General features: G+C 40.0%; 2 protein-coding genes across 15 annotated transcripts; one reads left to right on the forward strand and one right to left on the reverse strand.

Moving 5' to 3' along the window:
- The first annotated feature begins 273 nt into the window (after window positions 1–273).
- csf1ra (colony stimulating factor 1 receptor, a) lies at window positions 274–9653 on the forward strand. The gene is made up of 22 exons (XM_011480235.4): window positions 274–435; window positions 590–659; window positions 2024–2311; window positions 2393–2680; window positions 2779–2915; window positions 2997–3162; window positions 3260–3461; window positions 3787–3902; window positions 3969–4080; window positions 4198–4397; window positions 4493–4584; window positions 4689–4815; window positions 4909–5013; window positions 5122–5232; window positions 5344–5506; window positions 5588–5670; window positions 5752–5867; window positions 5971–6093; window positions 6171–6282; window positions 6367–6466; window positions 7346–7457; window positions 8256–9653. Exons 2-22 carry the CDS (start codon window positions 608–610, stop codon window positions 8400–8402), a joined length of 2952 nt encoding a protein of 983 aa, XP_011478537.1. The 5' UTR covers window positions 274–435; window positions 590–607; the 3' UTR covers window positions 8403–9653.
- A 3438-nt stretch (window positions 9654–13091) lies between these two features.
- On the reverse strand, window positions 13092–24884 carry hmgxb3 (HMG box domain containing 3). Of its 14 annotated transcripts, none has more exons than XM_023959222.2 (22): window positions 24647–24884; window positions 24004–24143; window positions 23723–23897; window positions 21767–22018; window positions 21567–21683; window positions 21362–21469; window positions 21143–21277; window positions 20856–21046; window positions 20568–20677; window positions 20414–20482; window positions 20157–20245; window positions 19974–20072; window positions 19745–19885; window positions 19096–19397; window positions 18441–18568; window positions 18129–18260; window positions 17828–18012; window positions 17432–17654; window positions 17134–17267; window positions 16129–16248; window positions 15613–15822; window positions 13092–14951 (listed from the first exon to the last, which is right to left on the reverse strand). In XM_023959222.2, exons 1-22 carry the CDS (start codon window positions 24647–24649, stop codon window positions 14439–14441), a joined length of 3576 nt encoding a protein of 1191 aa, XP_023814990.1. In that variant the 5' UTR covers window positions 24650–24884; the 3' UTR covers window positions 13092–14438. The 14 variants fall into 14 exon arrangements, with proteins under 14 accessions (XP_023814990.1, XP_078810363.1, XP_023814987.1 ...); XM_078954237.1 differs by having other exon boundaries at window positions 20157–20242; window positions 20856–21079; XM_023959219.2 differs by having other exon boundaries at window positions 20856–21079.
- Window positions 24885–25344: the final 460 nt, after the last annotated feature.

Raw genomic sequence — 25344 nt, forward strand, 5'->3', positions numbered from 1 at the left:
CAAGGATCTGTTTGTCTTCATTTATTTTGAACATGTTAAAATATAGGACAAAAACTCCTTACACTTAATAAATACTGACATAAAAATTCATTTTAAAGTATCTGGTTTTTAAGAACTCCCAACAACTCTCAACAACCTGCTTACAGTCAGACTGTTCTCACCTTGTCCTGGCAGCCATGTCACTATGCAAAATTGACACTAGTTTATTTATTTGCTGAGCGTGATTTGCTAGCCCCGCCTCCCCATTACACAGAGCCCCCTCCTTCCTCCTCTCTCCACCACTTGCTCTATGATGTTTGCAGTGTGACTTCTGCATTCAGGAGACTGAAAACAAGCAGGAGGAAGAATAGGAACAGAGACGTGGAAGAAGGCCTCCGCTCTGGATGCTGGGAGCTTTCAAACTGCATCTCGCTGTCAAGCTATAAGCATCTGTTGGTGAGAATAGTTCAACTGATTTCGTTTTTATTGTGCCAAATGAGAACTTGGTGTTTTCTGTGAGAAAACATGACAATGCTGGTCTAAATGGTAAAAAAAAAAAAAAAGGAATCAGACAGAAAAGTTTCAGCCCTGTTTGACTTTGGATCTGCAGAACTGAAGCTGATCCAGGATGCGGCCCTACCTCACGCTGTTGTTGTTGATGGTGGTGCCTGCTACTTCAGGTAAGCAAGATTTCCCCTGCTTTTCTTCCATCCTTTCTTTTTTGGGCGCAATTCTTCTAAATCCAATTGTGCTTCCACAGTCTCAAATCAGTGAATGAGAACTTACCAGAATGACAAAATCAGTACGACTAGCAGGACTAAAAACAAACCTGTAAACCTTGGATTCTATTGTTGTTGTGGATGATTTCCTTCACACCACACCAAACCAATTAGTTATGTAACACTCCACTGATGTTTTAATTGCGACTTCTTGAGTGGCTCACTTTACAGCCGTGACAAACACCTCCAATAACTAACATCGTCATGACTTGCTTGGAGGGTCCTTCCTGAGATGTGTTTTTTCTTTTTCCTGTCTAATTTCATCAATTATGAACTGTCTGCTGATCAGCAAACATACTGGTTTATCTTATTTCCATTAGAGCATGTAAAATCTGGTGCTGATGTTCGAAATAGAGTGAAAACCCTTTTGCAGCCCATGGGATGAGTTTCACCTTAAAAAATAACTTCAAAATAGGACAAAAAAAAGCCAGTGTCATCCTAAACAAAATACATAGATGGAAACCACAAACATACCTATATGGTATTTTGCAAAAATCCAGCCATATATATATATAGTGGTTTCCATCATAGCATAGCATTATAACTTGTGCAAGATCTTTTGCTTTTGTTAATTTGCAGAAAAAATAAAGAAACAAAGAATTGGAAGTTTTGAAAAAATAGTATGAGTTATTATGAGGTTGAATAAGTTAAAAGCTCAAACACCACATTGCTGATTAGCACAAAATGTTGTTTAATTCCCAGTTTCACTGAGGTGTATTGCGGTGAGGAGAAAAACATGCTGAATGTGGAATCTCAGTTCTGCTTCAAACACAGTCCAAAAGGCCTTCATGGAAAGTTTTTGAACTTCTGCTGCAAAGTTTTTATGGAAAGTTTGATTTGTGCATGTTAACGAAGCAAAGTCCCTTTACTATCAGTACAACTAAAAGGCTAATGCACACTCTTAGTGTACAGCACTCTTGATTAATCATTTTAAAGCCAAAAAGAACAGTACTGTTTTCTTTTTTAGCAGAAAACCTTGAATTTCCTGAGGGACTTCCTCCTTTTCAACAATGCCTTCCTAGAAAATGTATACTATCTTTCTCTTCCACCTCAAATCTGTGAATCGTGTATTGTTTTAATTTGGGGAATAGGTTTTAGAAAATAATCCACCATTAACTTTTTTCCCTGGCTTGAAGCAGGTACATCCTATTTTCTGGTTTCATTTAAGTAATAACAATGAAAAAAAGAAGAATCAGAAAAGGGATTTAATTGTTAAAATTAGAAAACATCAAGTGTGTTTATTTGTTGTTGTTTTTTCCCCTCAGTGGAACGGAGGCGTCCTGTGATCAAACTGAATTCTCGGTTGGTGGGGAGCACTGAAGTGGTGATAAAAACTGGGAACATTCTAGATTTGAGATGTGAAGGTAATGAACCGGTGAACTGGCAACCCAGACTTGCCAAACACAAACGCTACGTGTCCCGGGGCAGTGGGAATGTCCGCACCTTCAAGGTGGATCGCGCCACTGCAGAATTCACTGGAACGTACAAATGCTTCTATGCTGCCAAATCCCAATACTCCAACCTGACCTCCTGGGTACACGTCTATGTGAAAGGTGAGTGAGGTCAAAAGACTGCAGTCAATTTCTGTTGTCCATCTCACATGATTACATTGTCGTGTTTCCTGATTCGTTCAGATCCAAACCGGGTGTTCTGGACCAGCAGCACATCTCTAAGAGTGGTGAAGAAGGAGGGGGAAGATTATCTGCTGCCCTGCCTGCTCACTGACCCCTCAGCTACAGAGCTGGGCCTCAGGATGGACAACGGCACCAGCGTCCCGCCAGGAATGAACTTTACCATCAACAGGTACCAAGGCATCCTCATCCACAGCCTCCACCCCAACTTTAACGCGGACTACGTCTGCACAGCCAGGCTCAATGGAGTGGAGAAGACCTCGAAGGCCTTTTCCATCAATGTTATTCAGAGTGAGACCTTTTTTGGCTTTGATTTACAGCAAACTGAACAAACATTTTAATTATATGTGCCTCTATTCCAACACTCACATGTCTTTGCCCTATTTTAGGGCTTCGAATCCCTCCGTACGTCTTCCTGGAACAAGAAGAATATATACGAATTGTCGGGGAAGAAATTAGGATTCCCTGCACGACACACAATCCCAACTTCTACTACAATGTCACTTGGAAGTACACTACCAAATCAGTAAGTGCAAAACATTTATTAGGCTTCAATGCATTTATTTCCCAGTTTCTTAGTCAGATTTCATTTCTTATATACTTCCAGAACCCAAAAATAGAAGAGAAGGTTCGCTCCAATGGGGAGAATCGCCTGGACATAGAGAGCATACTGAGCATTACTGCAGTGGACCTTGCAGACACAGGAAACATCTCCTGTGTTGGTACTAATGAAGCTGGAGTGAACAGTTCAACCACATACCTGTTAGTTGTGGGTAAGTTATGCTCCTCTTGGCATGAATTAAGTAATCTATCAAGTGCTGATACATCCAGAACATCCCTTACAGTGAGCACTGTTCTTGTCTCGAACAGACAAACCCTACATCAGGCTGTCACCCCAGCTGTCACCCAAACTGGCTCACCAGGGTCTATCAGTGGAGGTGAATGAAGGAGAAGATCTCGAGCTGGGCGTGCTCATTGAAGCCTATCCTCGTATTACAGAGCACCAATGGCACACCCCTACATCCCCCAACACACACACACAGGAACACAAGTTCATCCGATACAACAACAGGTACAGACACAAGGCTCAAAGACAGGCTAGTGCTTTCAGAAGTTCAAAAATGGAGCCAATCAAGTGTATTCTGTAAAGGGAAGCAGCTCTAGATTGGAGAAGTAATGTTAGGGTATTTTGAGTAAATTTGACCAGGGACAAGAAGGTCAGCGTATCTCCGCTGAGGTCAGAACAGCAAGAGGGAAGAGCTCTGTTCTGTTTTTAACTGTTGACGCTGCGATGATACATCGCTGTCTGTATTGAAACCCTAGAATTAGTCTGCTCTGTTTCTACAGATGGTTCTGTTTTTCCAGTAATATAAATCCCTTTTCATTACTTATTTTAGATACCAAGCTACCTTGCAGCTGAAGAGAATGAACATACATGAGCAAGGAGAGTACACCTTTAACGCCCGCAGCAAGTTGGCCAACGCGTCTATCACATTTCAAGTTCAGATGTACCGTAAGTTGCACAGATCACAGCTTTTTGTAAAAGTAAGTTTCATTAAAAGATATATATGATTTGCAGAGAGACCTGTTGCTGTGGTGCGATGGGAAAATGTAACCACGCTGACTTGCACTTCTTTCGGGTACCCGGCTCCGAGAATCATCTGGTATCAGTGTTTGGGAATAAGACCCACGTAAGCACAACCCCCACCCTGCAATCCAACAGCCTTCTTCATGTTCAACAGTGAGGTAATATTAGGCACCCATGTTCCTTTTTTTTTGTCTCCTGACTGTGTGGTGTGGTGAGACAGGTGCAATGAAAACACCACAGGCTTGCAGTTGGCGATCCCCCTCCAGGCTCCCACTGTTGAGGTTCAGAGGGAAGAGTATGGGGCTGTGGAAGTGGAGAGCATCCTCACTGTGGGGCCGTCCAGCCAGAGGATGACAGTTGAATGCGTGGCTTTTAACGTTGTTGGCGTGAGCAGGGACACCTTTGCTATGGAGGTCTCTGGTGAGCATTGCATCTTGTATTTCTTCTTCAAATTTTCAGGTTAATCGAGATAATGTATGAGGAATTTTTACACAAATCTGTCTCTGATTGGACAGACAAACTGTTTACTTCCACCCTGACCGGAGCAGCAGGTGTTCTGGCAATCTTTCTCATTCTGCTGGTTGTATTGCTTTACAAGTACAAGCAGGTGAGCTCTGTTCTGAGTGATATGAATATTAGATATGAACTCAAAGACAAAATGAGGACATTTTGTTTCACTTCACTGGCTTATTATTTGAGTTTGTGCTTCAGAAACCCAGGTATGAGATTCGTTGGAGGATTATAGAGGCTAGAGATGGCAACAACTACACCTTCATTGACCCGACACAAATGCCCTACAATGACAAGTGGGAGTTTCCAAGAGACAAGCTCAAACTAGGTTTGAAACATGCTAACGACATTCACTGCATAGTTCTTTATGCTTATATAAATTGATTCTTTCTAGTAGTAAATATACCCTTTTCTGTGACAGGGAAGATCCTGGGTGCTGGAGCGTTTGGGAAGGTTGTTGAGGCCACAGCTTATGGTCTGGGAAAGGATGACAACGCGATGCGTGTAGCTGTGAAAATGTTAAAAAGTATGTTTTTTTATTTGTTCAATTAGAAAATGAATGTTTCTAAATAGAGAACTGCAACATGAAGTCCTACCTGACAACAGTTACACTGTTTTTACTGTGATTCTGCAGCCAGTGCGCACTCAGATGAAAGGGAGGCTCTAATGTCTGAGCTCAAGATCCTCAGCCACCTTGGGCATCACAAGAATATAGTCAATCTACTCGGAGCTTGCACCTACGGAGGTCAGACAGCAAGGACATGGTTCAGAAAATGTGTCCAGTCTGTACAAAATCAAGTCATACTAAGCGATTTCCACGTTTAACCGCGCGTAACACAGCGTGATTCCTCCTCAGGACCTGTTCTTGTGATAACTGAGTACTGCAGCCTTGGCGACCTCCTGAACTTTCTTCGCCTGAAGGCAGAGACATTTGCAAATTTTGTTTTGAATGTCCCCGATGTGGAGGAGAGCTCAATCGACTACAAGAATGTCTGCAGTCAGAAACAGTTTATTAGAAGGTACATTTTCAAATGTGCTGAGAAATATCTTCTGTGTGATGTTCATGTCGACTCGATTACACAGTTGAATTTGCCCAACAGTGACAGCGGGATTTCCAGTTCAGCCTCCAGCAGTTACCTGGAGATGAGGCCCTGCCTGCTGCCGAACACAGACTTGTCACAAGGTACGCTCAGCATCAGGGCTGAAATGATGCAGCTGCTGAGAGCCCTTTTCTGCCTCTTACCCTGAAACTTTTTCTTACCAGAAGTTTGTCCAGAGTCAGAATGTGAGGAAAGTGGCGAGTGGCCGCTGGACATGGATGACCTGCTGAGATTCTCATATCAAGTTGCTCAAGGCCTTCAGTTTTTGGCCGAAAAAAATGTAAGGGCCTTTACTTCTACCTTCCTTCTGTTGTGGAGAATTCATGAACCTCTTATAAGTGTATTTCTAATTTTAATTGTATTTGGTTTGCTTTTATGTCCAGTGCATTCACAGAGATGTAGCAGCAAGAAATGTCCTCCTTACCAGCCACAGAGAGGCAAAGATTTGTGACTTTGGCCTGGCGAGGGACATCATGAATGACTCCAACTATGTGGTGAAAGGCAACGTAAGCCATAAAGAATATGAAAGCCATCTTTTTTGAGATGCAATTAAATTTTAAAAAGCATATTTTTTATGTGAAAGGCCCGTCTGCCTGTGAAGTGGATGGCTCCAGAAAGCATCTTTGACTGCATCTACACTGTCCAGAGTGACGTCTGGTCTTACGGCATCCTCCTGTGGGAGATCTTCTCTTTAGGTATCAAAGTATGAACTTGCCATTTGTGCACTCTTTTATTCATGCCTGCATATGAAGATGTTAATACAATGGTTTTTATTGTAGGCAAAAGCCCTTATCCAAGCATGGCGGTGGACTCCAGGTTCTACAAGATGGTAAAGTGTGGCTACCAGATGCCTCAGCCAGACTTTGCTCCACCTGAAATGTGAGCTTTCAGCAGTTTTAGGTCCAGATCATCTTATCCTCTTCATTTCCACCTTAAATGGGTTTCACTGTGGTCATCAGGTGACTCTCAGCAGGTTTTTTTTTAGAGAGACAGTTACTTTCTGGCACCTAAATTACTTGACATTTTACGGTATTGGGATTTCAAGTACTGATGAAAACGTTTGGCTTTCATTGAAAAGGTTAAGGTGATTGTCGGTTCTGACTTGATTCCGACATCAGATAATGAATCAGCCCAAACAAAGACTCCTTCATCTGCAGCTATCTGACATCTCAATTTCCTAACTCATGAAAAACCTCAGGATGCGCTCCCATTGTTGCCGATTTTAAACCGATCGTATTGGGTGAACTGATTCCAAACGAAAAGTTTAAAAAAGAACACATGTATTGACTAAACAAATGTTTTGTTTTAAAAGAGAAAAAAAAACTCTTAAGGCACTAAATCTTCAGTGTGTGCTCTAATTTACTGTGGCTGTCACACCGCCCAGAATAACTCTGCTGTGGAAATGGAAGGGACTGAATCTGAGTCAGGGTCTAATCATTCGTTGTCCTGCTGTGAGTCAGGCCTCGGTTCTGCCTGTTAGCCACATGATCTCGAGGCTGGGATGCCATGTAACTGCTATTTCACGCCAACAAAATGGGACTGCAGGGGCAGCGCTTCTTATGATCTCCCCCATCAATCTGCGTCACAGCCTCCATAAGTCTCTCATTATTTACTTCATTTTTATTTTTTTGATTTTTCACTCTTAGACCAGTTGAAAGTAGATCCAGCGCCTTAGACATGAACTCCCACTATGTGATTTGTTTGTTGTGCTCTGATTTTATCTGAGAGATTAGCTGAGTGTGGTTCACTTTTTTCCAGGTATGAGATCATGAGGATGTGCTGGAACCTGGAACCTACGGAGCGCCCGACTTTTAGCAAAATCAGTCAGATGATTGAGCAGCAGCTTGGTGGCCAGCTTGAGCCGGGTCAGGTGAATTGTTACACCCAATTTTTTATGTTTTTAATTCCTGGTCAGAACTGCGGGGGAAAAATCACAATAAAAAATCAGTGGTTCTCCTTTGCAAGAAAACTGCTTTTATACCCAGAACACTATAAAATAATTTGTTTGAACCAATTCATTTTACTTTTTCGCCCCCTAAAGTCGTTTTTTTAAGTTTATTTTTTTATTCCTGGTCTGAGCTCATCAAAAATCCCGATTAACAAAACAATAATTCTATTTTGCAAGAAAACTGGTTTTATACTCAGAAGACTATAAAAAAATTTTGGGTTGAACAAATTCCTTTGAATTTTTTGCCCCCTAAATTATTTTAGCACCCAGGTTCAGTTTTGCATGTCATGGTGTCTCATTCATCCAGTATCCAAGAAACAAAACAGCAACTTCCTAATTAAAGAAAGCTGCATGTAACCCCTTGTGCTATCCTAGGCACTTTACCATTGGGAGTTGGGTCATCTAGACCCACTAGACAGTGCTCTGAACCTTTTTTCTTCAATGATTGGTGAACCTCACTGGTGTCCATGGATTACATGAAATCTTTCCACCTTTATCCACCTTTGTCATGGTAGGGAGAACACGTCAATGTAAGGGTGGGGTCATCTAAGATAGCACAAGGGTTAATTTGTGAGATCCTTCCAAACACGCTCTAAAATATTTTTGGTTGAATAAATTCAATAATTTAACTTTTTTGCTCCCTAGCAAAAAAAAAAAACATAAAAATATCTATGTCTTCTACTATCGCAATTCCACCAGATTAATTCTTCTTCTCTACAGGTAATGTACCAGAATATGCAGCAGCAGGTCACTGAGGGTGAGGAGTGTGATGAGCTCAAGTGCTACAACATCCCCTGTGACCAGTCTTGTGACAATGAGGAAGAGGAGCAGCTTTTAATGAAGACTAACAACTATCAGTTTTGCTGAGGCAAGCAACAATAAGATAGCAAGTCCATCGATCGCTGATCAATCAGTAAAGTGGGATTAGATTAGTTTGCAGCTTTGCAGAGCAGCAGGCCTTCATCATCACAGCTGTTTTTCCCCTTTCTTTCCCTGCTGTGCCTGCTCTGCAGACAGACAAGCGGCAAAGCATGTGACTCATTGACGAGAGCTTGCCGTGTCAAACGTCAGCTGCAGACACATAAGGAGGAAACTTGCAAACAAGCCCAAAACATTTAAAATTCTGCCCTAAAAATCATATGTTTCAAATAGCTTTTCCACATCTCTGTCTTTTGCATCCCCTCTTTTCATTTTCACTATCAAATTACCAACGGATCATGACAAACTTTAATCATAGAGTCTTGTTTTTGTGGTGATATAAGTGTCAGCAGGTTCACTTCCTTCTCATCCCTTCTTTTCACATGCAGTTTCCCACAGGAAGGCGTTCAGTGCACACACAAAAAACTGGTTTCTAAGCTAGTTTTGTTTCTTTGTTTCTTGTATTTACCATGTAAAGTACAAATGGCCCCACCTCCCCAGATTTAAACATGCTTAAGCCAGCATAGAGAAAACCAAAACTGTGACTTTAACAATAGCGTTGTTGTCTTTTTTTCTCTATGGACGCCTTTCATTGCTTTCTTGTAGCAACACAACAGCAGTGGCTGTCAGCGGAAAGCAACATGTGATTGTTCTGCTTCAATCTAATCAATTTATGGTGTGCAGTGTGGTTTCAGAGCCGGGAATGCTACTGAACTAAACAGGGAGGTCTGTGGAGTCATGCTGGACCAGATGAACTATATGTCATGTTTGACAATGTGAATGTTTTTACTCTTTATTGGGAGGCAAAGTTTAATCCTCATATATTTTTGTAGCATTAGTTAATTTTAGGAATGTGGTGTTCAGATGTAAGCTTTTCCATTGTCTGTATGTAGCAGTCAGCCTACACTGCCAATTGAATGAATCTTGGAATGATATAAGCTACATGTGAGACTCAGATAAGAAATGATTTCAGGCATTTTGTTGGCGCTTAGATCCAAATAAAGCGAGACTGATGTGTCGAATACTGTAAAAAGGCTTTCACATAAATAGGCGTGCTGTTTATTTTCACTAAAACTTTGGAATTTATAGTACATCCATTTTTAATGTTAGTCCTTTCACCTTATTTTGTGTTTGTGTAAGTCTATCCAAATAATGAAATCAATGTTAAGGTACTGAATAAAAAAAACAGATTACACAAAAGGCTATTAAGCTTTTGTGTTCTTTTTATTCCATTCTTCCTGTTTTTTTGATGGTCATCTTCTAAATTGCATTTCCTCTCAGATTTCCCACAGTCTCTGAAAATATTGCCCAACTTCTCTTTTAGGGAAGTGTAATTTAAACACTGTCTCGATCTTTTTCCTCATCTGTCTTCTTTCAAAACTAGATCATAGTTTTCTTTTCAGGATTATCTAAAAATAATTAGGTGCAAAACTTAATTAGAAGTAAAAAAAAAAAAAACAGTTTTCCCCAGGTTCAGTGAAGGTTTAAGTCCATCTACTTTTTCTTTGCAGAGCTGCTAAAAACGCAGGTTCGGACTGAATTCTTTTGCTGAATTTGTTGTGCCAAAACGGGTCACATGAAGTGTTGGTGATCTCATTAGTAAAGCTCACACCAACATTCTTGTTGGTGATGTTTATTGTTCACCTCGTGCAAGGGACATATTTTCTAGAAGCTAAAAATAGGCAAAGTTCTTCAAAGATGTGCTGCCTTCCAAAATAATCAAATACAATCAAAAGGTTTGATAAAATGTCATGAAAGAGATTCACTCTGACTTAAAATCAACCAATTTTCTTGAAATTCCTAAACATAATGCAACTTAGGAGATAAAATAAAGCAAATAAATCAACATAATTGATGACATCCTGGCGGTTAAGCTTGGATTTTTCTGTTATCTTTAACCGTTGCTGCAAGAAAACAAGAGAGAATAGAAACTAGAATCATCAGAAACCAGGCGGTTGAACTTTGTAATTTATGAAGGGATGAAGATTTAATTACAGACTGTCAGCTTAAACAACATGTCATGGGGAACACTGTAGCTTCCTTATTTCAGCTTTCATGTCCTATTGTCCCCATCATTTGTCTCACTGATATTTACAGTTTCTTCAGAAGTCTTAAACGAAAATGGGAGAATTTTTGGCTGAAATTACTTTGAAAAATTTCCAGTTAATGATTTTTAAACGGTTGCTTAAACAAAATAAATGTACTCAATTCTAAAATGCATGGAGACACTTTATGGTGCTGTCACAATTTCTCATTTGATCAAATTATATCATATTTTGTTAACCCTTGTGCTATCCTAGGCACTTTGACATTGGGAGTTGGGTCATCTAGACCCACTAGACAGTGCTCTGAACCTTTTTTCTTCAATGATTTGTGATCCTCACTGGTGTCCATGGATTACATGAAATCTTTCCACCTTTATCCACCTTTGTCATGGTAGGGAGAACACGTCAATGTAAGGGTGGGGTCATCCAAGATAGCACAAGGGTTAATCAAGTTCCCATTGTACAAACTGAAGATTTTAACCCTTTTTGTGTTGATTATATTGACACAAGACCACTTAGACAAAAAAAAAACACTTTTAATAGTTTGGATTAAAGTACGACATTCTTAAGTAAAACTTCTGCTTTTAATCTATATTTCAGTCAGACAACTCATGCAGTAAAGAAGATTTATTTCCATAATTCTTTTAGTTTGGCAATAAGCGCCGTTCAGATTCATAAAACAAAGATCTCCATAGAAAACTTTGGGTATTAAACTACCCCTAACGGAGCTCACAGGTGGAAGCTGGGGAGGAGGGTGGGGCGGCGAACGCAGAGCTCAGGGAAATGGATGAAAAGGGGTTGGAACACACACCTTGAACCTAAGTAGGATGTTGAACAGGTGAGTTGATTAGACTGAACCGTCCGCAGTGAGGAGTAACCAGGAAAAACGCACTGCTCGAGCTGCCTGCCTGAAAGACTCCCAAGGTCGTTCATTTATCCCTTGTGCTATCCTAGGCACTTTAACATTGGGAGTTGGGTCATCTGGACCCACTAGACAGTGCGCTGAACCTTTTTCTTCAATGTTTCTTGATCTTCACTGGTGTCCATGGATTACATGAAATCATATTCACCTTTATCCACCTTTGTCATGGTAGGGAGAACATGTCAATGGTCATCTTGACCCCATAAGATAGCACAAGGGGTTAAGGGTACAGAGAGATTAAAAAGGACAGAGTATAATATTGTGAAAACAATTAAACAGGTTTGTTTTTACCTCAGTTTTACTATAAGGCTAATTTGACATTAATATAATGCTGCTGTCTAAGAGAGAAGAGTCTTGGTAAGAGCTGTTTTCATTATACTTTTAGTGTTTTTTTTAATGTTCAGAGTTTTAAAACTTTCTAAATATTTGGAATGAATGTCTAAACATTCAACTTTACAAGATTCCCATCTTGCTGCATGTAGATGCAGCCTTCAGGCTGATTTTTCTACGTCTTTAAACACCCAGTCTCAACAAAGAAGTACTTTTTTGTCCGTATAAGTACCTGAAAAAGACATTTTACAGTCATTTCAGCTCACATTAGCGCACAAAGGCCCGTTTCTCCTCACCGAGCTGTGACAGTTTTTGAGTGATTCATATTTGCGAGAAAATAAATAAATCAGACTGAATTGGTGTTGAAGGAATGTTGCACCGACTCCCAACAAATCTGGTCCAAAATTAGCCCTGTGCCAACACGAAGGCTGTGTAAATGTTGCACAACAGCGACAGCCCCAGAATGGCAGATTGTTGTTTTGGTCTTCAGGGTTTGGGTTTTCTCACATTTTTCATGCCGTCTGACACATTGAAACGAAATCAACAAAAGTTCAATGCGAGTTCAAGATGCTTGTAAGGCCCATTATCGGGGATTTGCTTTGATAGTTTTCAACGAGATTGAGTTAGCCCGGCAAAAGATTGATGTGATATGACCTGTGAGATTAAGGATCCATGGAATACAGTTTAAGACACTTTAACCCAAAAATCAACCCTACTCACATCCACCATTTTTAAAATATGTTTACATTTCACAACAAAGCATATTTGAGTATATTTGATATTTGCATATTTTTGTAAACCCATGCAGAAACTCCACACTTTTGTTTCTTCTGGATCTAATGAAAAGCTGCCCTTGTGTTGGACGGTGTGCCTCCAATCAACTTATCAGAAGGTTCTAATGTGATCTTGATAAGATGGAATTCTCCAAACCATTGAGAATCACATTCCAGGAAGTCTGACGAGACAACTTTTCAAAGGAAAAAGAAAACTTAGTTCAATATTTCACAAATAAATAGGTTTCTTTTATCACATCTAAAATATGATTAAACTTCTTTTTGGTTTCCATTAACAATGTTTTAACTTCATATTGCAATAATATCTTTTTTTTTCATTAAAGGCTAATTAATCCACATTAAATACAACAGCTAGTTTATTCCAAAAAGGCATTATAGATGAAATAAAAACATTCTTTCCCACATTGTTCAGTAAAATCAACATTTATTACTACAGTTAGATATCACTAAAAAATGTATAGCCAAAAAAATCCAGCTCAGTAAAAAAGCTATTTTATAGTTAGTAAAAAATCTTTCCTACAGTCGCAGAGAAAATAACCACACTATCTTATTAACTTATAGCAATCATTTTATTTTAGTTTTTAAATTTACAATTCATTTTGACTTAAAGGCCTAAATCAGGGGTCTGCATGACCCTACCCTTACATTGACGTGTTCTCCCTACCATGACAAAGGTGGATAAAGGTGGAAAGATTTCATGTAATCCATGGACACCAGTGAGGATCACAAATCATTGAAGAAAAAAGGTTCAGAGCACTGTCTAGTGGGTCTAGATGACCCAACTCCCAATGTTAAAGTGCCTAGGATAGCACAAGGGTTAAAGAGGCATTCGGGTCCATTTTTTCACCAAGTACAACCCAATAATTGTCTTTCTTTGCCCTTTAGAAAAATAAAACACTGTTTTTTATTTATGTTACTACAATGATAAATATGAATGAAATTGTGTTTTTGTGGCATAAATAAGACATAAACATAACGAGTAAACAGCCTTTTTTTTAATTTTGTTATGGTTTATAACTTTTGACAGATTTGCATGACTTCCTTTCAAAATAAAAGCCCCCCGTTCCCATAGTACCATCTTCTAGCAGAAAATGTAGTAGAAGGCCATGTTTTGTCAGCAGTGAATTTAAAAAACTAAAAACTGCTTATTTTACTGTTTGTGATGCATTTAAGCCTGAAAAGTGTAAATTTAACTGTAATTAAATCAGAGCTAGTTAATTGACCCTTACCAGATTTGTAGGACCATGGCGTATGTGAAATCCTAGAATTTTGTTTGAAAATAGAACATCTGCCTTGTAATTCTGACTTCCAATTGATTTTCTGGGGTACACGCCATGGAAAAATCTGTAGAAATGTTTCAGTATAACTTTGATAAAACAAGAAGCCGCACCACTTGATGGATTATGGGAGCTTTGTGGGCACTGTAGTCAGGAGCCCGGCGGGGTAACATACTGTGCTTCAACGGTTTGCAAATGAGCTGAATAAAGTTTGACTTATCTGAATCTTTTGTTTTGCTTAGTCTTAAAACTACATTACTTTTTAAAATAAAATTTAAAAAAACGTTTTCGTTTTCTTTAACCAGAGAGCCACAATGGAGCGGTAAAAGAGCCAAATGTGGTTCCAGAGGCTCTGGTTGCAGACTCCTGTAGTAAATCCTTGATAGAAGTCTTGGCATAATATCCTAAAAAGCACGATTTTCCCATCAGAATCTTTACAATTAAGAGTTTCTGACCTCGCTGTAATCGTTTCGCAGAAAGCTGCTTCCATTTGCTCACCATTGTGAAAGTTTCATGTATCTGCTTTTAAACTTCTTGCATCAGCTCTTTTTTTGTCTTTATTATACTACTCTTCATGCAATTTTTACAGCGCCATAGAAACATTCAGCTATTTTCACTCATCCAGAACAACCTTCATGAGTCTCGGAGCCTTCCTCCTCAGTCTGCCCCTCCATCCCCTTTACTTCTTCCTTTGTGTTGATCTGTGCCACGCCCAGTCGGTACAAAGAGTCTCTGATCACCACCTCTCCAGGCTGGCAGGCTTTCAGTACATGGGTAATTTGCTGGCTGACAATATCTTTACTGCTGAGGTAGTCCACCAGCCGGTTGTAAAGATAGTAATACGCCGGGTTGTTGAAAAGGATTTGGTTTGGCTTGTCTTTTTCAGCCGTCGCATTTTCCTCCACTTTTGCTGTCACAGCCTCAGACACTGCATGGATGTACGGCTCCAGCTGTCTGCACAGGGCCATGGAGTGGTGCTCTGCAGGAGGAAGCTTCTGGTTTGCTCCGGGAGGGGGATGAACCGTCCAACATGAGGAAGATTTGGTGATGGGGTGCGTCTGCTGACTCTCCAACGACAATGAGAGGTCAGTATGGTATGTCTGCTCCTGCAGCTCCTCACATGATACACACTGAAGAGAAGAGGTTTCACAATAAACGACACTGACCCACACTAAAGGAAAATAAAGAGTGGAGATGTTTCATTTTCTTACCAAAATAGATTTACAAAAAAGGAATTAAAGTTCTTCACTTAAATTTTTGGTACCACACTAATTTCACTATGTTGTGTTTCACAGCACATCAGCTTTTATTTTAAGGTTTATGTTGGATCTATTTGGCTGAAATTTGATTGTTTATTATTTTTCATGAATGTCAGTCAGTCTTTGGTCATGCGGCTGGTATGGCCCCCTATTGGTCAGATGCATCATGGGAGCTGCCGTGTCTTTTTATTGGCACTTTCTTTTTGGATTTAGAACTTGGGAGGCACGGCAGCACATTAACCTCAGACCGTGTTATTGTCATGTTAAGGAAGTGTTTTTGCCTTTGAAATGTATTTTTGGGGTTTGTACTTTGCACTTTTCACTGTTTAACTAAGTGCAAGAAAATACATTTCATAAACTGAAGAACAACGACTTTTTTCATTATGAAGCACAGTTCCTGCTCCCCAAGTTACCAGGACTTATTTTTATTTATTATAAGTTTATTTAAAGCATAAAAAATGACATTAAATTATTTGTAAACAAGTAAAAGGAGGAGTTGGAAAATATTGTCAGTGTGAAACTAAATCCTCACCTCTGGCTTTTCAAACGGGTCACAGAAGCTCCCCTGGTTCCTGCCCCACATCTGGGTTGCCATATTTGGGTACTGTAAGTCGGTGCAGAGAGCTACCTCATGAGCACAGTCACAGACGTAGACTGGAGGCCAGAACCGGGACGACAGCAGCAGGTCAACGTGGTCACGGGCCGTTTCTCCTCGCACTAAATACTTGGAGGAAGATACCACCTGGCGACAGAGAAAGAGGAGAACAGGTGAAATTGAAAATCTCAGTGACTTTTTTTTTTAATCTATTAGCTAATATAAATATGATCATGTGTTTTCATTGTAAAGGTCATTGGAGGCACACTGGAGAAAAGAATGTACTGGTACTCTCCAGCAATAAGATAAAGTCTTCCCATAGTTTATATTGACCTTGATGGGGATTTGCAGGAAAATCACAACAGGTCTAAACTATTTAGCAAATGAAGACTCTTAAAGAAGCAAAGACATGTTTAGTATCCACCTGAGAAGAGACAAGGCGGCTCTTTTTACCTTGTGAGGGCAGACCTTGGACAGTTTGCCAGCAGTGAGATGGGAGGACGGCTGTGCAGCCGAGGGGAGGCCAGAATACACACGCGTGTAGAAGTTGACGAGAGAAGCCAGCAGCTCTTTCTGAACAGAGACAGAAAGCATCAACAAAAACACGAACGTGGGAAGAAACAATAAGCCAGATTTTATGGTTCTGATTGTTGGTAGAGGTAAAAATTCTAATTTTAATAAAGCTTTTCTACCCCTCACTACTCCACTGAAATAACATCATTTTGATTTTGCACATTTATATGGAAGAGTTTTTCTTAGCTATAAAACAACAGAAATGTTTCTTACTCCAAACATGATGTTTACTACAAGGGGCAGTGAATGCAGTTTGCTTTATTAGACATAAGACAAGGCAGTGATTTTTGTTTTTTTTAATTTGCCAAAGACAGTCTTCTTACATGAAGGAATGTTTTTTTTTAAATGATGGGAAGTCTGCAATAAATGTTCAGAGTGAGCCATCTTATTTGTAATAAATAGTGTTGTCACAGTTTTATAGTTTGAGGGGGAAATGTGTTCTTCGTTTATGTTTCATTTGGAATTAGGATTAACCTGAAACATTTGTGAAACAAATGAAATGATTTCACTAAAGTCCCAAACAATCTGTCATGAGTTTAGGTTTCTGTGAACAGAGAAGAAGCAGGTCCCGCCTCTAAAAAGTTAGCAAAGATAGTGACATGTTACATTAATCTGAAGGGACTTTCAGTCGGGGGAGGAAAACGTCTCTCTGTGTGCAAACAGAGCGAAAAGAGCTAAAAGGATCAGTTATGAATGCATGCACACATTTCAAACCAATGCAAACCTAAAGGTTTGCATTGGTTTGAAATGTGTGCATGCATTCAATATTTTAATGTTGGAGTAAAGACTTGGTAGATATTATCTGATGTGACAAATGTGGTTTGAATGCACAGTTACAGACCAATGAAGCAGGACTGACTTAAAGACTCGTCTTCATCCACACACCTTGGTGCAGCCCGGTGAGACGCTGATCCCACAGCGCTCCAGAATCCCTCTCAGCTCGTCTTCATTATGATCCTCAATCTTGTCTAGTCTCAGTAGACCATCATGAATGAGACGGACCAACACTGACGGATCTCCTGAAACACGATGAGAAAGGTTTCGTTAGAGTCCACATGAATGCATCCGAATCCGACATCTGAAACCAAACTATGGGGGGGGGGTCACTCGAGGCCATTTCCATGCTTTCTCTAAAACTCACTGGTTCCAAATAGAGCAGATGGGTCACAGCAGCCACTCGTACCTGACGGCTGCTCCGTTTGGGACAGAAGCTTGTCCTTCTCTGTGTTGATGACTGTTAGGTTCCTCATCAGCGGTGGGATGAAGGGAGCGATGATGGAAGCATCCACGCGTGTGATCGGGATGTCAGCGGGGAAAGCTGCCTGCTCTATGGCCTCACTCTCCATGGTCAGCCAGAAATCATCCACAAGAACCTCATCTGGAGCTAAAAACGTGGGCCACGTAAACTGAGCAGACACAAAAGCACGGTCTTCAGAACAAAACCACACTGCAAGCAGTCAGATGAGAGAATGTTTAAAGAATAGTTTACAAAGTAGAAATATTTTTCATTCATGTTTTTAGCCCTACACTGACGATTTCACCTCAGTGGGATTGTTTAGTTCCACCAAAGATCCATCACCTCCACACTCTTGAGCTCCAGGACGTTGCTCGTATCCCTCTGAGAAATCTCAATCTTCGGAGCGACTCCACAAACGCCGCAGATCATGTCGTTGTAATCTCGTACTGTGAGACTCTCAAAGGCCCAGTATCCACTCAGGAGAAGCTCTTGAATTTGAGAAGAGTCTTCCAGGCACAAGTTGTGAACTGAGACAAAGAAACAAGACAGTAGGAAGAAAATAAAACTAAGCCAGCAAAAGAGCTGCAGACTAAAACAAATGTAATAAAAAAGATGTTTTTACAGAGTGTGAGTCAGTTCTTACTGGTATGATTTGGGTTGTGGTCCAATGCTGTTGCAGCCGCCTGAGAGGGGGACTGGCCCTGCTTCAGGCTATTCCTAATCTTCAGGAACAGGTTTATACTTACAAGTAGTCTGTTTCCAACGTTAAATAAACCTGTCATACAGCAACAACACATTGATTTGTTAAAATTGTAAAGAAACGGTTGATTCTTCATTTAAAACCTGCAAATGATTCAACGAAATAAAGTAAACCCCCCCCTGATATTTTAATGTAAGGAGAAGATGCTGAGCTAACATGATTGCTGAATGTCAGCAAACCTCTGAGAGTTTTTACCGGGATGCAGGTCTGTGAAGCTGTGCAGGGCCAAACACTGCGGGTTGAGACACACTTTGACGTGCAGAGTGACGGCCTGCAGCAGTTTATCCGTGAGCAGCCAGCAGTCCTCCGACTCTGCGATGGTTCTGAAACCCACACAGACCGCCCATAACAACAGCACACGTTAAAGACCCACCACCATGAAAACTGTGTTTTTTACATGTTCTTGTGGCATTTCTCTGATGAAGGAGGGCATATAGAAAGAACATTGAGAACAAATTTGCATTTCTGAGTATTTCTTTTTATCCAAATCATGGTGAATCAGGAGCAGACGAAAAACCGTTGATGGAAAAAGATTATTTGTGAGGCAGAAAATATGCCGGACAGACCACAAGATCCCTGCTCCACAACTGGGAGGGGAAGGGGGGGCGGGGTTGCTCCATACCAACAGTCCTGCCCACAACTTAGAGGCAAATTTCTAATGAACTACTGCCACCCAGTAGAAACTACATCCTGGGCAAAAAGCAGCATAATCATAATAATAACAAAATAAAAAAACATAGGAACACTTATAAAATAGATCAAAAGATGATCAGAGAGGGAGTTTAAGAAAAAATAAACAGAATGACACCAAGAACGGGCGAAACAGAATGCAGGAGCAAGGGAAGCTCACCTCTTTCCTCCTTTGAAAAGGGGGTAGTTACACAGACCACAGTGAGTCGCTGCTGACTCATACATTTGAGGCCAGCCGGACTCCAGCAGGGTTTTAGTGTCTGTACCATCCTCCCCGTTACCCCTTTCTAGCAAGATAACCTTCAGATCATTCAGCTCCTCAATGAGGGAAAGTGTTTCCTGAAGGTCAGAGTCACTCTCAGGAATTTGAAGGGAGGTACGCAGGAGCTGCACGGTATTTTGTCGCTGGATTTCTATCTGGCCAGGGGTCAGGGGCTTATATGGGTCCAGCAAAGTCTCAGACTGAGAGGAGGCAAAAAAAAAAGAAGAAGAATTAATAAGTGAAATTTAGACCAAAAAAAAAAAATCACACAAATGTCTTACAATCAACTGATCATCACCCAAATAAAAATATACAACAATTGGGACTTTTAGTAAAAGAAATTAGCCAAATTCTGACCACAAAAACTCTTTAATGTGGTGAGAGAAAGAAAAATACAAAATAACAGCAGAACAGCAGATTATTCTGGCTTGGAAAAAAAATCTGAAAATCGTAACATATAGACATTTGGGGTGGAGCTTTGAAAAAAAAAAAAAAAATCCCAAACTCTCTGAATTTGTGAGGCCGTGTGCTTAAAGGTGTCCTTCACCTTTTTCGCTTTGCTTTTCTTCTGTGTCAGCTCACAGTCACACTTTGGACACTTTGCAGGTTTGTGTCTGTTCTTATACATATAATCACACGCTGGATTCCTACAGCGACCTCTGCCTCGAGCTGTGGACAGACCCAGGTCCTGAGTGAAAAGACAGGAGGGGAAGAACATTAAAGTCAGAACGATGTGATGGTAAAGAGAAAGCAGAATAAGTGGAAGGTTTACTAACGAAGCTTGAAACTGTGCGTGGTTCCAAAGGCACGACGGACAAGATGTTCAGTCCTCCGTCCTTCAGCGAAGACACAAGCTGCCTTTTGCCTGCTGAGTTCTAAAGGACAGACGTCCAAGTAAGTAAAAAGTGAGATTAAACGTCAACTTCTATGTTTTTATCTGTGAGTGGGCAAAGGTTAACCTGGTTAGCTGTGGTTGGTGGAACTGGCTGGCCGAGCTGCTTCAGAGTGCTGGGTTTGAGGCCCGAGAGGTTATCTTGAGGAGCTGTTGCTAAAAAGGTGAACCACATCACACCAGAGGACCAAAACCTCAGAAACATCTCATCTTTTTAATTTTTTTAAAGCATTCTGCATGTGGCCTATCAGTAACCCAACAAACATGCTTTACTGCTAAAAAGATGGCAAAAAAAGAAAAGATAGAGTCAAAAGTCAGTGGTACCAAGTGACGATTTATCGTGAAACTTTCCTTTGTCTGCGGGAACAGTAAAGATCTGAATCAGAGTCCCACCTAAAACACAAAGCAATTTACAGCTCATTCTTGTTAGGGGTTAACTGAAACAAATGTTTTCTGGACTCTTTTTGTATAGTTTCACCTGTGTTATAAGGAGCGGGGAGGATGGGTCTGACTGGTCGCTTCTGCACAATAGAGGAGCTCCTGTTCTGTCTGGGAGGAATCGGGACTTTGGGCCTGGCTTTCACTTTTCTGTAGAACAACAAGAAGCAACGTATTATCATTTGGACTTTTAAAAGAAGAAATGAAAAAGGTAGCTGAAGTTTTTTCTATACTTTTATATTGAGTAATGATCTGACAAATTTCCAAATGCACAGTCAGCTTGATCATAAATGAATCTCTACACTAATGAAAAAGCTGAAAGATTTACTGCATTTGAGTCTGGAGCTCAGTGCTGCTGCCCCCTGGTGGCGATTCGGTTGAGGGTTGTTTTTTGGAGCTCCGCTGACTTTTGCTTTCCTCACTGTTCCCGCTGGTTTTGGTTCTGCCGGCATAAGCGCTCCCTTCCTGATCCGCTCCTTTGCTGCTCTTCTCGGGCTGATGTTCACCTGCACGACCCACCTGCAGCACAGCAGCCTCTTTGTTTCCTGTCCTCTTTGTCAGAAAGAACAATGAGACACACAAATGCACTTAAATAGATAATCATTGGACACTTACAGCAGGCGTCCACTTTCCACCTAAAAAGCTCCCACATTCAGGACACGCGGAAGGCTTGTGACGGGTGACGTACACGAACGAGCAGCCCGGGTTTGGACACCTCCCTCGACCTCTCCTGGTGTATGTCTTCACAGACTGCAGAACAGAAAAAAACAAATACAGATTCAGCTTCTATCGGGACAAAAGTACATAATTTTCTTTTTCTCAAAAAGTGTCTACCATCGACTCTATTGGCTTGACTGTCTGCTCTGATTTGGTTCCTACTGAGATCATCATCACTGGATGCACAGAACCAGCATCTTCTAAACACTTGGGCTCCAGGAGTTTCTTAAAAAAAAGAATAAAAAAAGGAAGAAATTAGTTGACTGTAAGCCCAGATTTACCACCTAAAAACATTTGATCCCATCTGGCAGAAAGGCCTTACCTGTGTGGGTAGGACTGTGACCACCTGTGTAGCTTCCCCCTGGTTGTAGCAGCTGTCCATAAGCTGGGCCTCATTTCCTTTGAGGGCCACTCCACCCACTGTGAAGTCAGCAAAGCCCTATGAGACATAGATGTCTGTCGGTGAAGTAGTTCGGATTGAAAAGAAGAAGAATCTCGTAAAAGGAAGGTGAAGTAAGGTACTGCAGCGGTTTCCTCTGTAGCCTCTTCAGTGACAATGTGATGCTCAGTTAGTTCCACCTCCGGAGATAGAAACTGGACCTCTGAGGTGACAGAGGTGGAGGGCGAGCAGGCTTCAGGAACATTCTCCGATTTAACTGACAGACCGCCTCCTGGCTGATGAGTTAAGGAATTGCCGTTGGGTAACAGAAAGCAAGTGGCTCTGGGTAGGATTTTGCGAAAGCCTGGTAGATGTTTACAGGAACTCTGAGATAACTGTAGGGAATAAAAACAAAAAAAATGTTCAAACTGTCCATGGCTTCCTCCTATATTCATGAAACTGATGACTCCAACATAAAAAAGTGGCACAAGCTGATCTCCTAAGGCACATTGATGCATGAATCCAGCAAAAGGAAGTGTTGAGAGCATAGAAATGGGTTTTTAGAAGTCTGACGCTAATGCTGAGAAACATGTTTTTATTGATCCAGTGGGATATTTGAACTTTTTGAGATTCTAAATGTGAAGATTTGATCATTTATAAGCCTAACTAAAATATTTCAACCTACATGTAGCGACTATGTTCAACCAGTGTCACTGAAACAATATTGCCCTTTTTTCAGATAAACTAGTCAGCAAAGCATTATTTCAACAAGGTCTCTGAAATAAACAGCAAACTGTATCAAAGAACTCTCAGAACAACTGAGGACAAAATGACTTTGGCTAAAGATGAGCTTTTCTTACATATGCTAACATCAGAAGAGTGGATTCATGTATTTGAATTAATCTAAGGGTTACTAGAATCAATATTGTTTAATCTGAGCAGTCTCATAAAAATCTAAACTATTTAAAGAAATAAAAGAATTTGTCCCTACAGTGCTTCAAATCATACACAATTAAACTTGTATTTTTAGAAAATGACATGAAGACACAAGTTCAATGTTTGTTTTCAGGGTTGGAAAACAACAAGTTAATGTACTTAGTAACATTTACATGAATAATACCAAAGGTTTTTCCTTGGAGTCATCTTTCTGCATCTCACGCTGACATTTTTGGAATGCAGCCCTGCTTCTCTCTCTGAGCTCTCTTTTTATTATGTTTGCCAAATACCAAGATGACGACATTTCAATGGGCAGATTTGTCTGAAACTATTAGTTTACGCTTTGAACATGTGTGTGCTTAAAAGACGATTTAAAAATTAAAAAGGAAATTGATTTATGTTCATTTGTTGTCCACTTGAGTCAGAAAAATAACACCATTATTGGCTTTAAATCTAAACTGAATGGAAAAGACAAAGGTTTTGCAATTATTTTAACTTTCATGTTGCATAATATACTTTTAGTCATGAGTAGTACTTTTAATCTTGTGTAGTTCTCTTTTATAATTTGCTCTGTGAAATTATCTTTAAAACGGTTTTTTGAGGCAATGCTTGATAGAAATCTTTTTAGTACAATCCAAGCTTCTTTTTTTTACAGATATTTTTCATTAGAGTACACAACAATTCCACAATGAACCTGAAACTGTCATAACATCTCACATCTGAGTGGTAGATTTGGTCGTTTTATACTGTAAAAATTAGATCAAACACCTTTGATCTAATGTTTGATAACACAAGATCAACCATGCAGAGAAATATAAAAAAATGGATAGAACCACAAACAAAGCAAAGACAATGTAAAAAATGTCTAAAAACCAGAAAAAACGTTCCAGGGATTTATTCTAACGAGTATCACAATTATGTGTTATAACTCTTATATTGTTTGTTTTAAACCAAAAATGTCAATGCTAAAGACTTTTTGAAACCTCCACGTCCATTTGGAATGAAAACTTTCAATGGGGGAGTCGGTGTCATTACTACATCATTGTTAACAGCCAATGTGTTGGTGACTTCCTAGACCACTGAAGGGTCAAGAAATATTTCTATTCAATTTTCACTGAAATGACACTGATGGATTCATGTAAAAGGGTGTGGATGCAGCGCACCGATTCAACGCCGTCCTTCTCCATCTTGGCTTTCTCAAGATAATAACTTCTCTCCGACACACTGAGTCTTTTCCAGCCTTCGCTAATCCGCTTGTTGACCTCCGATTGTGGCAGGTTTGGAGATTCAAGCTGCATAATTTGATGAATGTCAAAGTAGTAGAGCAGGTAGGCAGACCTGGACCAGATAACACATTTAACATCGACTATTACCACAAGAAACATGTATTTTTCCTTTATAATAGCTGTATTTTAGCTTCAAACAGTAATTGTCCATAACTGACCTTGGTTTCTTTGGTTTCTCAACATTGACTTCTTGGTGTGTGCTAGTCCTCTTCTTTGGAGTGGTCCCCTTTGTTTGAGTGGAAGTGACTTCCTCAGTCACTTCCACAACTTCTGACACTTCCATTTTGTCCATGGCTTCCTGAATCAGCATAAAATGAGATGTAATACAGAACTTCCACAAACTAACTTGTCTCACAAAAAACTCCATCACCCTATAAAGAAAAGCCTAATAATAACAGCAGTTTATTAAAATTATAGGATATTACTTCATGGTGTGCAAGAATCACTAAATGATGTATAGTATGTATAGTAAATATATTAAAAAGATTGTTATTAGAAATAGTGCAATGTAAGTAGAGCAGCCAGATATCTTAAGTTAGAAGACACAAATAAAACCAAATATTTAAATTAAAACTGGACGATCTGAACCTTGAACAGAAAAAAGTTGGAAATAATATGACAGAAAATGCAGCTGCCATCTTGTTTAGTCTAGGGCTTAGAGGGGAAATTACACCAAACGGACTGCCTCTTAATGTTTTCGTCTACTTCGAGGTTATACCTAAACGTTTAATGGCGTGTTTTTATACTGCTTACGACCGACAGGTATCCAATGAAATTCTTTCTTATTGGCGACTTACCTACCATGGCCCGAGGCTCGAGAAACGGCTCGTAACAAACACTGAAACACGACGAAAAGATCGGATATTCAGTCCAATGTAAATAACGCCTTATATTGTCTTTGTTTCTATTGAAAAACGTAAAAACTCGTCTGTATCAATGTATTTAGCGGAAACTGAACCCTTTCTTTCCGTCAAGTGCCAATCAGAATATGGCGGATTGTTGTCATGTTCTTCAACCAATCACATGTCGTGATGGATGAGAACTGACGAATCACGGACGACGTTTTTGCCACGTGAAGCCGCTATGGTGTCTCGTGAGTGCTGTTCGTGTGCTCGTCTATTTCTGGCCACATGGTGGCGTAGTTTCCCCTTTTTCAAATCCTCTTTTGGTTTTTGTAAAAATGAAAACTTGGACAGAAAATGTGGATTTTGAATCACAAGAGCAGCTAGAAACAGACTAGACTCAAGTGTTATCCTTTGAACTTTTTTTTACAACAACTGATGACAAATTATTAATTAAACGTGCTTTAAATTATTAAAGCAAATAAAAAAAGATATCCAGAATTTCAATGAAGTAGAAGTAAATTCAAGAACCTTAAAAAAAAATCCAACAAGCATATTTTCTGGTTTTTGTTTCTTTTAACTTAAAAGGTTTTTGTGTTAAAAGGTAAAGAGAGATAAATCAATAGAAAAAAAGAGCAGAATGAAGAAAACAATCTC

Source organism: Oryzias latipes, chromosome 10, assembly GCF_053564925.1.
Source record: "Oryzias latipes strain Hd-rR chromosome 10, Olatipes_Hd-rR_3.1".
NCBI lineage: Eukaryota > Metazoa > Chordata > Actinopteri > Beloniformes > Adrianichthyidae > Oryzias > Oryzias latipes.